This window comes from Phyllostomus hastatus, unplaced genomic scaffold (genome assembly GCF_019186645.2).
Source record: "Phyllostomus hastatus isolate PE091 unplaced genomic scaffold, TTU_PhHast_1.1 phas_scaffold_1066, whole genome shotgun sequence".
Taxonomy (NCBI): domain Eukaryota; kingdom Metazoa; phylum Chordata; class Mammalia; order Chiroptera; family Phyllostomidae; genus Phyllostomus; species Phyllostomus hastatus.
Window position 1 is genome coordinate 34,955,151 of NW_025334004.1, and position 14,521 is coordinate 34,969,671.

General features: G+C 66.2%; 1 protein-coding gene across 1 annotated transcript; it reads left to right on the plus strand.

The window, feature by feature from the left end:
• Positions 1-568: 568 nt before the first annotated feature.
• SCART1 (scavenger receptor family member expressed on T cells 1) lies at positions 569-8,686 on the plus strand. Its single transcript, XM_045854482.1, is given in 14 exon segments — positions 569-686; positions 1,356-1,673; positions 2,532-2,828; positions 3,113-3,421; positions 3,782-4,087; positions 4,212-4,654; positions 4,656-4,920; positions 5,538-5,681; positions 5,684-5,846; positions 6,093-6,454; positions 6,735-6,770; positions 7,269-7,403; positions 7,881-8,087; positions 8,543-8,686. Coding segments are annotated over 14 exon segments (3,195 nt in total). The 5' UTR covers positions 569-619; the 3' UTR covers position 8,686.
• Positions 8,687-14,521: the final 5,835 nt, after the last annotated feature.

Below are 14,521 nucleotides of genomic sequence, written 5' to 3' on the forward strand. Positions count from 1 at the left end.
GTCTCGCTCTCCCAGAGCTGCAGGCCCCGCTCAGGCCCTGCTGGCCTGCAGGGTGTCTGGTGTCACTCTGTCACTGTCTGCACTGGGGGGCAAAGGCCACTAGGCCTGGCATTCATTTACCTTTACTTTTTGCAGAGAGAGAGAGGAAGGGGGAGAGAGAGAGAGAGCATCCCCTTGTTTTCCTCGTGTTCACGTGTTTGGTGTCTGATTCCCGAACGCGCCCTGACCAGGGATCGAGCGCGTGCCCTCGAGGGTGGGCCGGCCGGGCTCGGCTGGGTTTCGGGGCTGCCGCCTCAGAGGGCAGGTCAGCCCACCCGCCTGCTCGAGGCTCTGAGGGGGCAGCCCTGTCAGCAGTTCGTCAGCCTGAGCGGAAACCCCATTCCGGGGGCCCTGCGCGCTGAGCTGAGCTGAGCAGCGCTTGGGCGGTGGAGCCCATTGGCTGCACTGCTCGCAGATGAGAGCGGGGCCCCTGGTGCGCTCTGCAGAGGCTCCCGCGTCTCCTCTGGTCCCGGGAGGCCGTGCGCAGCTTCTGCTTCTGCGGGTTGGACTCCGGCTGCCACCCCCACCGTTGCCCCAGCTGAGCGGCAGGTGCCGGCTGAGGCCCCAGGGCCGAGGGGCCATGAGGGCGGCTCTCTGGGCCTTGGGAGTTGGGCCCCTTCTCCTCACTCTCTGGGCGGTCCCCATCGGTAAGTTTCTTCCTCCATCTGCTGAACCTTCTGGAAGCATTGGCTCTGTAGCTGCCCAGACCCTGAGGGGTGACCTGATGCCTGGGCCTCACTCATCCCAGACGTGGGTGGGGCGTCCTGGGGCGTCCGAAGTGCAAGAGATTCCTGTCCCAGCCCTGAGCAGGGCCCCCACCCCAGGGCTCGGAGCCTGGGGGTGCGCTGGGCGAGAGGCTGGATGCCCTGAGGGGCCATGGCTGCATCTGTCCCAGCAACCCCGATCCACGGTGGGTGGGCTGGCTGCGGGGGTCCTGGGCTGTGTGAGGGGGCAGGTGAGTGGAGGGCAACCCTGGGGGGTGCTGAGGTGCAAGGCCTGGGGTGACCTGGCCCACCCACATGGCCGTCCCCGGACGGCTGTTTTCTTTTCCTGCAGCAGCTCAGGCCTGGGGCTCCAGGCGGGAGGGTCAAGGGGCTGCGATGAGATGGGGGTAGGGGGGGTGGGGCGGTGACAGGGGCTGAGGGGGCGATGGGCAGGCATCAGAGGCCTGGACAGGGCAGGGCTGGGGGGCGCTCCCATGGCCTTGGGGTTGGCCCCGGACGCATGCAGAGGCCGTCACCGTGCAGCTCTGGCCCCACCTCCCCCCACCGGCGCTGGACTGTGCCGCCCCTCTGAGGCCGGGGGTCCCCCCGCAGGTGGGCCGGACAACCTGAGGCTGGCAAACAGACACAGCCCGTGTGATGGCGTGGTGCTGGTCCAACATGAGGGCCAGTGGGGACACGTGTGCAACCGGGAGTGGACGCTGGCGGAGGCATCCGTGGTCTGCAGGCAGCTGGGCTGCGGCCGGGCCGTGGGCGCCCCCAAGTATGTCCCGCTGCCCGGAGAGAGGGAGCCGGCCGTGCTCCACAACGTGTCCTGCAGGGGCGGCGAGTCCTCGCTGTGGGAGTGCAGCCTCGGGGCGTGGACGCGCAGCCCCTGCCCCCATGAGTGGATGGTGGTCGTGCTGTGCTCGAGTAAGTCAGCGCAGGGGTGGGGGCAGGGGGGGGGCAGGCCTGTGGGCTCTGTGGGTGGGCTCCTTCCGGCCACAGGAGCCGGCCTGACCCCTGGGACGGTGCAGTCTCTCGTCGCTGCTCCTTCCTCCTGTGCCAGGGGCCCTCCCTTAGTCGTCCAGCACTCGTGTCCTCGTGAGGTGCCGTGCTGGGGCTGGGGGAGCGGCTGTGAGGACCCGGCAAATGCTGCTGTGCAGAGCCGGGCTCCCCAGGGACAGACAGAGTGACAAACACAGCAGCAGAGCAGCCGCTGAAGTGAGGAGGAGCGGAAAGTGGACAGAGGGCTGGGGTGGGGACCCCCTGGTCTTTTGGACACTTGAGGAGGCTTGAGGGGCCACTGTGGGTATCCAATCAGGATTTGTTACTCAAGTGACAGGGAGGTCTGTCTTGAGGGTCTTCAGCTCTCTGTGGGCCCTTAGGTGGCCGAGAGCTCCCGAGGCCCCTCATAGCGCCTGCCTCTGAAGTGGGCCCTCTGCTTGGGGTGTTGAGGGGCAGGTGTCCCTCTTCGAAAACGATAAAGTTGTCAAGAGCCTAACAGTACAGGCAGGGGCCCTCTGAGCGGGGCCCTTTGAGCCAGGGGCCCTTCGTGATGCTGGGTCAGAAAGCCGCCCCATCCTCGGAGCAGGCGCCCTCTGGCCGGTGCAGGTGCATGGAGGGAGGAGCAGGGCCTGCCCCTGGGGCTGTGAGCCCGGGTCCCAGGTGGGGGCCTGGAGGGAGCTGCTAGGCCTGCACGGAAGTGTCCGGCCGTGGCGCAGGCCGCAGCCTCCAGGTGACTGAGGGGCCAGCAGGGGGCGCCCTCTGAGTGTGGCCTGCGCTTTGCAGACGGAACTTTTCGGGAGATCCGGCTGGTGAAGGGCCGGAGCCCCTGCTCGGGGCTCCCCGAGATCAGGAACGCGAACAGCGTGGACCGCCTCTGCGGCCTGCACGAGGAGGAGGCTACCGTGTTCTGCCGGGAGCTGGGCTGCGGCCCTGCGCTGCAGGCTTCCCGCCATGACGCGGGCGGCGGCAGGAAGTACATGACGTGCGAGGGCACCGAGCCGACCATCCGAAACTGCCGGCTCAACAGCCGGCTCCGCAGCGGCTGCGACTTCCAGCAGGACAGGGAGGTGGTGTGCTCAGGTGAGGCCGCCTCCCTGCCCGCCTGCCCCTCCTCCTTGCCGGCACGGGGCGGGGGGGGACACCGGTGCTGCCTGCCGCTTCAGAGGAAATGCAGCAGGTGGCCCTCACCTCCGGTCCCGGGAAGCAGCCAGGGACCCCCTCCCCCCACCCGCTCTGTTCTGCACGCAGGCCAGTGCTCGGCAGACTGGCTGCCTGGACGCAGAGCCTCCTGTGGGACCCGGCGGCTCCTGAGCCGTGGACCCGAGGGCAGCTGCCCCTCACTGAGAACGTGTCTCCTCCCCCAGGACACACTGAGGCCCGGCTGGTGGACGGCGAGCACCCCTGTGCTGGGCGCCTGGAGGTGCGGCGTGGCCTGACCTGGGGCACCGTCTGTGACGACGACCTGGACCAGGCCACGGCCCACGTGGTGTGTCGGGAGCTGCAGTGCGGCTCGGCTGTGTCCACGCCCCGGGGCGCCCACTTTGGCCGGGGTTCCGGGCCCGTGTGGACGGAGGCCTTCCGCTGCGTGGGCAACGAGTCCCTGTTGTTCCACTGCCTCCGGGGGCCTGGGCACCAGTGCGGGCACAGCCAGGACGCCGGGCTCAGGTGCTCAGGTGAGGATGGAGGGGGCGCTGGGACTCGTCCCGGGGGCTCCGGCCTGGCTCGCCAAGGTGCCTCCAGCAGGCGGGGGTCGGGTTCTGTGAGGGGCATCGCTCCTGAGGGTTGAGGGAAGAAGGGACACAGAGGGTGGCGGGAGTCCGGCCCTGGAGGACCGTGCGCCCCCGCGAGGTGGCCCTGTGCAGTGTGGGCTCCGCTGCACCTGCGCCATGCGGGCCAGCACTCAGCTGCGGTGGCGGGCCAGCTGCGAGAGCCAGGCTGCGGCTCCGCGGCCACCACACGGGGCAGAGGAGGAAGCCGCCCCCTGCTGGATCTTCGGGTCAGAGACCGCCTGACGCCCTCTCCCCCCACCCCAGAGTTCCGGCTGGTCAACGGCAGCAGCCGCTGTGAGGGGCGCGTGGAGCTCCAGGTGGAGGGGGCCTGGGCACCCCTCTGTGCCGCCCACTGGGACTTGGCAGATGCCACTGTCCTCTGCCACCAGCTCAATTGTGGCGGCGTGGTGGCCACTCCTCGAGGAGGCCATTTTGGGCGCGGGGATGCTCCCATCTGGCCCGACAGGTTCCACTGTGTTGGGACGGAGCCCTATCTGTGGAATTGCCCAGTGAGCACCCTGGGGGCCCCCGCCTGTGCCCCGGGAAATGCTGCCGCCGTGGTCTGCGCAGGTGGGTGGGGGGAAGGGTGGGCAGAGGGGCGGGGCGGGGTGGGCGGGGCTCAGGGGGAGGTGGGGGTCCTCTCGCAGACACAGTCCGCCCCGCCCCGTCCCCGCCTCCTCCCGCCTCTCCCTAGATCTCCTCCACGCCCTGCGGCTGAGGGACGGCCAGAGCCGCTGTGATGGCCGCGTGGAGGTGTCTCTGGACGGTGTGTGGGGCCGCGTCCTGGACGATGCGTGGGACCTGCAGGACGCGGGTGTCGTGTGCAGGCAGCTGGGGTGCGGAGAGGCGGAACGAGCCTATGACGCGCCCGCGCCGAGCCGAGGGGCCGGCAGGGTGGGGCTGAGCCACGTGCGCTGCCTGGGCGCCGAGACCCGCCTGACCCAGTGCAACGTGTCTGCGTCCCAGCTGGCGTCCTCGGGGGCTTCGCGGGACGTGGGCGTCGTGTGCTCCGGTGAGTGAGGACCCCGGGTCTCCCCATCCGCCCAGGGGGGCGGGGCTGGGTCCGCCCTTACTGCCTCTCTCCGCAGGGAGCCACCGGGTGCGGCTGGTCGCGGGGCCCGGCCGCTGTGCGGGGCGCGTGGAGGTGCTCCACGCCGGCGAGTGGGGCACGGTGTGCGACGACGGCTGGGACCTGCGGGACGCGCACGTGGTCTGCCGGCAGCTGGGCTGTGGCCACGCCCTCCGCGCCCCGGGGGCCGCTCACTTCGGGGCGGGCGCCGGGCGCATCTGGATGGACGAGCTTGGCTGCGGGGGCCACGAGGCGGCGCTGTGGCAGTGCCCCGCGCGGGGCTGGGGCCGGCACGACTGCGCGCACAAGGAGGACGCCGGCGCCTTCTGCTCAGGTCCGCCCCGCAGCCGCGTCCCTCCGCGGGGCGGGGGGTGCCCGTGGTCGCGCTGTCTGCGGGGGTGACACCACAGCACTCGCGTCTCCAGGGCCCGCTCTTCCAGGGGTGGAGGGCCCGGGACAGAGCCCGGCTGTGTCCTCTGGGCCCCGTGATGCAGCGGGACGAGCCGTCCCTGCCCCTGGGTTCTCTAGGCTCATTGTAGCTTTGGGGGCCCCGTCACACGCACTGCACACGCAGCCGCCTGTGTGGACCCTGGTCCAGGCGGTTTCGGGGTCCCCCAGGCCCTTGGAGCGCAGGTCTGAAGGGCTAGCTCTCCGCAGATGGCTGCGTTTTCGTTTCCGCACTGCGTCCCCCCCTCGGAATCCCGCTGGTCACGGGGCGGGACAGTCGGCGGACACCCGCCAGCCTGGGCTGGTGCCGGGTCTGAACGTGGCGCTGTGGGCTAATTCCTTTAGTTCTGATCAAGAGCTAAATTGATCATTTTAGCAAATAGATTCTTCTGTGTTGCTGTGGGGGTGCCCGGGCCTCCCGGGTCGGGCCGTGGGTGCCTCTGTCTCGGCCGCGGCCCCTCCTCCTGCAGACACTTCCCCTGGCCCCACCCGCTTGTCTTCCAGGGTCGGTGGCCCTGAGGCTGCGGGGCGGCGCCCAGCCCTGCGCCGGGTGGCTGGACGTGTTCTACAACGGCTCGTGGGGCGCCGTGTGCAGTAACGCCCTGAGGGACGCCTCCTTGTCCGTGGTCTGCCAGCAGCTGGGCTGTGGGCACCAGGGCTGGCTGGAGAACAGGCCCGTCCACGCGGGCCTGGGCGTCTCCTGGGTGGACAGCGTCGAGTGCCGCAGGCTGCGGAGCTCCACGCTGTGGCAGTGCCCCTCCGCCCCGTGGGACCCGCACTCCTGCGCCCGCGGAGAGGAGGCCTGGGTCACCTGTTCAGGTGGGGCCCGTGGGCCGGGGGTGGGGCCGGAGGGGCTGACACACCAGGGGTGACCCATGGCGGGGGCCTGGGGTCCCTCGGCCTCCACAAGCTTCCTCCCGAAGATTTTCAGGGCATTCACTCCAGACGGCCGCTCCTTAACCCACCAGGATCACCCGAGAAAACGACGCAGGACTCCAGGGAGACGCTCAACTGCCCGCCCACCGACAGCTGCCCAGGTACGCCTCTGACCACTGTCAGCTCCGCCTCCCAGTCCCGCCCTGTGGTGGCCACGCCCCCTTTTCCGGAGGAGGGCACAGTGCGCGTGCGCGGGGGCGAGGACCGATGCTCAGGCCGCGTGGAGCTCTGGCTCGCCGCCTCCTGGGGCACCGTGTGCGATGACTCCTGGGACTTGGCGGACGCGGAGGTCGTGTGTCGCCAGCTGGGCTGCGGCAGGGCCGTCAGCGCCCTGGCAGGGGCCGCCTTCGGTCCAGGCTCAGGGCCCGTGTGGCTGGACGAGGTGGGCTGCCGGGGCAGCGAGGCATCCTTGTGGGACTGCCCGGCGGAGCCCTGGGGACACGCGGACTGTGGGCACAAGGAGGACGCAGGCGTGCGCTGCTCTGGTGAGTGGGCAGGAGGCAAGGGGGTTGTTGGGGGCTGGGGAGGGGGGATCAGGAGGGTTCCTCCGGAGCGCCCGCCCCCTGTGGGTGCCCCCTCAGGCCCAGCCCTGAGGTTGCCTCACTCGGGTCCCTCTGGGTGGGGAGCATAGGCTGCCCCATGGGGGTCCGATGATGGGACAGGCTCTGGCTGATGGGGCTGGAACACTGCTCCGAGGGTCTGGGCTGCTCAGGGTGATGGCTGCCTCTTTTCCTCACCCCAATATTTGGCCCTTTTGTCCTGCAGGTGACAGGGGGGCCACGGTCCGGCCACCAGTGTCGGGTAGGTGGGCCCTTCCTCAGGCCCCAGTCCACGTGTTCCTGTCTGGCTCTGACCCAGAGGAGCCCTGCAAGGGGGGGCATGGAGGGGCCCCTGGAGCCCAGTGCAGGGGGGGGCCAAGGCCAGCGAGAGCAGGACCGCCACTTGGAGACACCCGTCCTCGGAGGAACACTGCCGGGTGCAGAGCCGAAGGAGGGTTCGCAGGCCCAGTCCCCCCGAGTCTCTCCTTCAGGGCCTTTCCCTGGGCAACAGGGGATTTGGCCCCTGGACGCTGTGGCCTCTCGGACACTCTGCCCAAGGCAGAGTGAGGGCAGTGGGTTCCCTATTGTCCCCTCCCTGCTGTACCCCTCACCTTTGCCCTCAGCCCTCTGACCTTTGGGCCAGCTCTGGGGGTACAGAACAGGGCCCCTCCCCCTCCCTAGAGGTTCAGGCCCCAGGTCACAATCCCCCTGGCATGCAGGCAGGCACTGAGGCAGGGCCCACCTCTCACTGTCCCTCCAGGCCCTCACCTGACCCCACTACCTGCCCTCAAGGCTGGGACGCTGCCCATGACCTTCTGCATCATCCTGGGCACCCTCCTGGGCATCGTCTCCCTGCTGCTGGGGGCGCAGTGGTGCCGCAGAGCAGCCTGCAGGGGTAGGTGGTGGGTGAGGCCGGCGAGGGTGGCCTGGGCCCTGTAGGGCTGGGGAGAGCTGCACTTGGGAGACCCTGGCCCTTTGCAGGCCCTCTCTGTCCCGGTCCCCGCCCTGCGTGCTCAGTCCCATGCGGACTCACGACTGGCGAGGGACAGGGGGCCCTGGGCTCTGCCCTGCTCTGCTCCTGAGAGGGTCTGGATGAGAGAATTCGTAGTTCTGGGGATGCCTTGGTGCGGGGACAGCCTTGAGGGTGCCCATTCCTTGTCAGCTGTGTTGCTGGGGAGCTCTGTGAGCCATGCTCTGGGGCCAGCACACCCGGTCCTGGGTGCTCGGGGAAGTGTGCCCCTTGTGGGGGGGATGTGCGCCCCAGTGGGGAACAGAGGCTCCTGGCTCTCCCGAGAGACCCCACAGGGGCCGGGCAGCGTGGGCGTAGACAGAGGGAGCCTCAGGACTAGAGGTTCTGGTGTGGCCCTTGCAGGTTCTGGAATGTTGGAGAATCTGCCTTCGGAAGGCGTTTATGAGGACATCGGAGCTGTCCCCATGGGGGAGAAGGTCGAGGGGCCCAGTGTGCCCCGGGACCTGGTGCTGGAGGAGGACTATGACGATGCCTGGGAGCCGCAGCGTGGCCCCGAGGAGGAGGAGCAGGAGCAGGAGGAGCAGGAGAGGGTGCCCTTGAGCGCGGCGGGTGCGCCCCTGTGCTCCGCACTGTCCTTTGCGCTGGCCCTGCTGTACTGCGCCTATGTCCGCGGCTCTGCTCTGGGCAGCACCTACATTTAAAGGCCCTGAGAGCCCCTCTGTGTGTGTCCAGAACCCTCACTCCCGTCCCCGGCTTGGGCGTCGATCCTCGGTGTCCGGTCGGAGTGGCTTGTGACCGTGGAGCCTCATGGGTGGGCTTGGAGTTTAGGGGGCCGCAGCTGTTATTTGGGTTTCTGTCATCGGCACAGAGTCCAGTCAGCCTCACGGGGGCCTGCGCAGGCGGTGGGAGGGGGCGCGGTGTGACCCGCTTCGTGCACCCCCAGCTCACTGTCCAGCCCTGGTCCGGCCCTCTGGGTTTGGGGTGTCGGACCGTCCAGGGCCCAGAGACCCTGGGGGGTCTGAGGACCTGCTGAGGACCCGACGCTCGTCTCTCCTTGAACACAGGTGGGCTCCTCGCAGCCTGGGCGCCAGAGCTCGGGCTGGGGCGGAAGACCTCGCCAGCCCCTGTCACAGGATGTGGTGGCCGTGAGCTGGCCTTGGGGGGCACCAGCGAGACTCCCGGGGACTCCCACTCTCCTCGTTTCTAAACAGGATGCCATTAAACTCCCCATGAGCTTCTCCGTCCGCCCGCTGATTCATCTCAGAACATCCCTCAGACGCCCACCATCGCCCAGGCCCCGTTTCTGGGCCCCGCTCTGCCCCACCCTGGTCTGACGTGGGTGCTGAGTGTTCCACCTGTCCTCGCCCACACCTCTCGCCCGGGGTGGGGCGGGCTCCCTATGAACCAGTCCCAGGCCACTGTCCGTGCATGGGCAGACAGCCCTCCCCTGGCTCAGGTCCTGTGCCCAAGTCCCCACAACACTCAGGCTCCCCTGCACAGGTGACCCCGCCAAGCCCTTTGTGACTGCCCCTTCCTGACCATGGCCTCCCCGGGAAAGGTTTCTTTGTATCCTCTTCGCTGGGTGGCTCTGGGGCCGCTTTGTGCCTGACCACGCCCACTCTTCCCAGTCAGCGTCCTGGGGGCACCAGGCCTCACTGCCCTGTGAGCGCCTCCCTCCTGGTCGACAGGGTCTCCCAGGGATGCAGCGACTGCCACCCGCCTCTCCATGCACCCTTCCTGGTCGTGCTGGCCTGCTGGGGGCTCTCCTCGCACGGCCTCCATCTGCCCCCTCCCCCCGTGCCCACCCCCTGGGCGTAAGAGAGGCCCGGCTGGCGGCGTCGAGAACAATTGTGCCGCAGTGGAGGGACTGACAGGAGCCCCCATGAAAGAGATGTGGTGGCATCCAGAGAGGCCGACGCCAGCTCCTGACAGGGCCTCGGGGGATAAGAAGGGGTGTCCTGGGTGGATCACTGAGCACACACAGCGGCCCCCTGGGGCCCCAGGAGGTGGCCCTTCTGGCTCGAGGGTAATGCTGGATGTCCCTGAGGCTCACGCTGGGGGCACAGCTCGGCGTGGTGCGTGGCGCGGTTCGGGAGGGGCTGGAGCCTCGGCACACGGGCCGGCCAGCAGCGCCGTCTCTGGAATCCATGCTGTCCGGAGACCCGAGCCGCCCTCTTCGACTGGTTCCCTGGCAAACCTGTTAGAAAGTGAGCTTCTCGGACATTATTCTAGTTAGAAAAAGCACACGTTACTGTAGATGTGGAAACTCGTAAGACCAAGAGAGCAAACGGAAAACGCTCTGCCTCTCGGCAGCGGCCCCCCCCACCCCCACCCCCCAAGTCACGGATGTGGGCGGCGAGGCCTCCCCTGCGAGCAGACGCCCAGACACCGGCCTGCGTCGTCACAGCGACGTCCCGGGCTCGCTCCGCACCCCGTGCAGCAGGCACGCCCTGGCCCAGGGTGCGTTTCAAACGCCTTCTGCCAGTCACTCGTCCCCTCCTGGTGGGCGTCAGGCCTCTCGCAGGGAGAGCTGTTTGCCGCCTGCTCTACTGCTGGTCACAGGCCAGGTGCGACTTTAATGCCTTTGATCAATCTGCTGTGTTCTTTCATGACTCCCGGGAGCGATCCTTGTTGGTCCTGCACCTTCCGTGCGGGGCAGAGAAAGCTGCGGCCCCCACGGAGCCTGCCCCGGCTGCTGGTGGCCGCGTGTCCCCGAGTCTCCCACCTGGGTCTGCAAGACGCCCAGCGAGGCTGTGCCGCAGGCTGCGGGTGCCATGTGGGCTCAGGCCGAGGTGGGGGTGGGGTGTCTCCGCTCCGAGTGGCAGATGACAACTGTCACATGCTGGGGAGGGGGTGGGGCTCCTGCTTCCTTCTCAGAAGGCTCAGCCCGGAGCTCGAGTCTGCCTCCCACACGTGGCGGACACAGTTGCCTGGACTTGGGGAGCACACTGGCACAGGTGACCAGGGACGCTGTTGTCCCCTCTGAGCCTGTGCCCCCCCCCCCCTGTCCTGGCCTATTGGACCCTCTGCGGGTGAGTGCCGCTGTGCTGAGGGCTTCGCTTTCTCCCCGTTTGCCACTGTGCCCTTCCGGCAGTTGCCCTGGTGCTGAATCCCAGAGGGGGTGGGTCTCTGAGTGCTAAGTCTGCTGTGGGCCCTTTAAGAGGACGAGGTTTCTCCGCTGCCCCAACCCCCACTGGTTTTTGCAGCCAGAAGTTCCGGGGACTTACCTCCCTGGCTCTGGGACCCTGGGCCGGGTGGTCTGGCCTGGGGCTGGGATCTGGGATCCCTCCGGATTTTTGTCCACCTCAGTGGGCGTAGGACCACCCGGCCCTGTGTCCACCTCTCCTACCCATCTGAACGAGTGTGGCTTTTTAAAATCCTTGGTTGTCAGACTTCCACACAGAGCGCTTTTCTGACACTTCTGGGTGAAATTTGTTCGTAGTCTAGTTTTTTTTGGCTGTAACTGTGTGTGGAGGCAAGGTGTGTTCACCTACCCCTCCGTCTTGACCGGAAGTCCTGTCTCTTGATTTCCTTTGGGATTGTTTGTTGCCATTGTGTAGAAATACAAGTAATTTTTGTGTGTTGACCTTGACTTTCCTGCACTTATTAGCCTTAACAGCCCTACGTGGATTCTGTGGGGTTTTCTACCTGGATCGCGTCTCCAACTGCAGAGAGTTGCGCTTCTTCCTGTCCGGCCGCCGGCCCCCTGCGTCTTCTCTCGCTGAGACTCGGCTGTCGTGGCGCAGGCAGCCAGACCTGCGTTTGGTAACGAGGTCGTCAGAACCTCGGGGAGTCAGAGAGACTGTCGGCCAGCAGGCCCCGAAGAGTCCTGTGCTGTCCTAGAGGGGACCCTGAGGCAGAGAAAGGGCAGTGGGCACGTCTGAGGCCATCTGAATTAACCGTGGACTTTAGTTAATAACATACCAATATTCCTTTGTTAATAAGGACAGGACCCCACACTGATACCAGGTGTCAGTGATAAGGGAACCTGGGTGTGACCTCAGGAACCTCAGTGTGGGTGGACTCTTCAGTTCTTACGCACATTTAGAAACATTCGAGAGGACAGTCTGTTTACGTAAACCCCGTGCTCCCTGCAGGGCGGGGTGGGCAGGGCTCTTGTCTGAGGTCCGTCGGGGGTGGGGGGGCAGTGGGGGGAGACCTCTGCAGCAGGCGGTCCGTTCGCGCATGCTGTCCCCGGGCCCCAGCCCTTCTCTGCGCCCTCAGGGTGCTGGCTGAGCTCCCCCCGGGGCCTGCGTCCGCAGGGGTCCGCTCACCTCCGGGTGGGCGTCGCTGCTCCCCGCACCCGGCGTCCTGCCCAGGGGACTGACCGGGCCGACAGGCCAGCAGCAGACGCAGGCCGCCAGCCTGGGGGAGACCGTGGACACCGTGCCTCGCTTCCCGCCAGAGCAAGCGGTCCCTGTGGTCCCTGTCTTCTCCGGACGACGTGTGAGTCTGACACTCAGACGGAGGCCGCGGTGGGGCGCGCCCGCCTGTGCAGGGGGCGCTGTTCCCCGTCCCGCCTTTTGGACAACCTTCCCGAGTTTTGTTCTTGATGTTTCTGAAGAGACAGATCTGTCTCTGCTCTGACCCGTTTTATTGTGGAAAAAGTGACGCCGAAAGCGCGGTGCTGTCTTTAGCTTCAGTTAGAAACGGTGGAGCGTCGGCTTGTCTGCAACCTATCTGAGCCCCAGATCAGTGGGGGGTGGGGCTGGGGGGGGACCTCAGCGGTGTGGTTCCATCTCTAAGTAGGTCAGGTTCTTTAAGAGGTGCTGGGCCTGCAGGGAGTGTGCACCTGAGCCAGGCCCTGTCCTGCCCGGGAGGCCTGGGTGACCTGAGATGGGTTCAGGAGGGCGTGCAAGGCCACGGGGCGCATTGTTCTGGCCTGGGGGGGGGGTGGGGGTGTCAGCCTGGGTCACGGGGCTGCACGGAGCTGCACAGAGCTGAGTCTGCGCCTTTGTTCCCTGGAACCCAGCCCTTGGCCCAGCCTGGCCCCCGTGGAGGGGTCGGGCTTCCCGCCTTGGCGCAGAGCAGGGGACGGGCCGGGGCCAGACCGGCCGCACTCCTCCTGCGTCTCCGGAGCCTGCCCTCCCGAGGGAGTGGCCCGGAGCGGCCGGCGGGGCTGGGCAGCTGTGGCCAGGACGCCCGCCCCCAAAGCGCAGGAGTCCCCGGTACCCAGCCATGTCCAGGCTGTGCCCCAGCTGCTGGCTGCTCCCCACCCCCGCAGACCCTGTCCCCCCCCCCCCCGAGGGCCCACCTTGCAGCCCCCCCGCCCCCCGCTCCGGTGAAAGTCCGTCCTGTGCTGCGGCCCAGTCCTGACGGTCGGTTTTCCTTCTGGGAATCTGCAGTGCTGGTGGGTGTGGCCTGCCGCTGCCGCCACAGCGAGCTTCCACGTGTCTGCAGATGCAGGGAAAGTTCACGCTCCTTCCTCTCCAAAAGTAAATAAACAAAGATTTCGCAAAACTAAAGCGCTGTGTAGACTTGGTGTCCCTGGGTCATGTGAAGTGCACCTGTGCCTTCCCGCACCGGACGTGGCTGTGCCCTCCCCTTCGTCAGGGACGCCACTCGCCTGCGCCGGCTCGTCCGGACGCTCTCCGGGCTCCCGCCTGAACGAGGGCCGTTCCTCTGTCTCAGGCGAATGTGTGTGCCTCCCGCGGGGAAAGGCCCGTCACCGCCAGGCTCTCAGCCGGCGTCTCCTTCGGAGTCCTGGGGAGCTGGCCAGCGCGCGGCATCAGGAGGCCCCTCCTGGGGGCCTCAGCGTGCATTTGTCCACCAAACACCACGGACCGGAGTGGGGACAGGGAGGCGCGGCCGCCTGCCGAGACAGAGGCGGCGCCAGGTGCCGGGTCAGAGGACAGACACGTGTGATCCCCACTCCCTTTGAAGTGGGGACCTTGTTCCCGGCCCACGGTGGCGTGCCCTTTGGACACCGGAGTGTGTGTTCTCTGCTGCTGTTGTACTTGGAAAAGGCTTTTGGCTTTTGTCAAGGTCACTGTTTTAACCAAGAGCGCATTGACCCTGCACGCTTGCTTGCCTCGATGTCTGGGGTCTCAACCCTCTCACCACACGGAGCCGAGCCACTTCCAGGAGAGGCGCCCTAGGCCAGCGCTCCTGACACACTTCCCACCTGTCCCACTCCCAGCCCTGCTTGCCCCCACAGTGTCCGTCGTGTGCTCCCCTGCACACCTGTGCGGTCGGGGGGCTCAGGGCTGCTGAGCTGCATCTCAGGAGCTTCTGGGGTAGTGATGCTGTGTTCTGCATGTGGAGGGAGGGAGGGAGATCTCTCTGCGGAGGCAGCCTGACGGAAGATACCTTGACCCCCGAGGAGAACTCAGCGTGGGGGGGGAGGCCAAGGAGGCCGCGGGACCCTCTGGCCCAGCCACTGTGTGGGGGGACGGGAGCTACATGCCCCTCGTGCGGCGCACACTCTCCCCATAACGCCGGGCTGAGCGGACCGTGCACGGCTTGGAGCCAAAACCCAAGGAGCACGAGACGTCACGTGGAGGTGACGGACGAAGACACCGCAAAGTGACTGTTTCAGGGCAGATCATTGACGAGGCGGCTATAGGAAGCTGAAATTGGCTTATGAGAGATAAGAAAATATCTATTAACAAACTTAAAGCCAATATTCTGAAACTAAAATTCCTGGTAGTTGAAGTGGAGTGGTATATTGCATAAAAAGTTATGTTTTATATTAACATTATATTACATTACATTGTATTATGTGATATGATGTTATACTCCGTTACATTATATTGTATTGCATTATATTATATTACAATGTGATCTACATGAATATATAGTTTTTCCAAAACTATGGAAGCAAAGCAGCATACCTGAAAATACCTATTTAACACACACACACACACACACACACACACACACAACAATAGAGGAATGAAGGACCAAAACAGACTCTAATAGCCATTAAATAAGATGCAAGACCAAAGGCCTTGCTTCTAACGGAAGCACTCAAAAGTATCATTCATCGTCTTCCACAGACATGTGTTCTGGGCTTAGAATTCGGTGCACTTTGGGCACCAGAA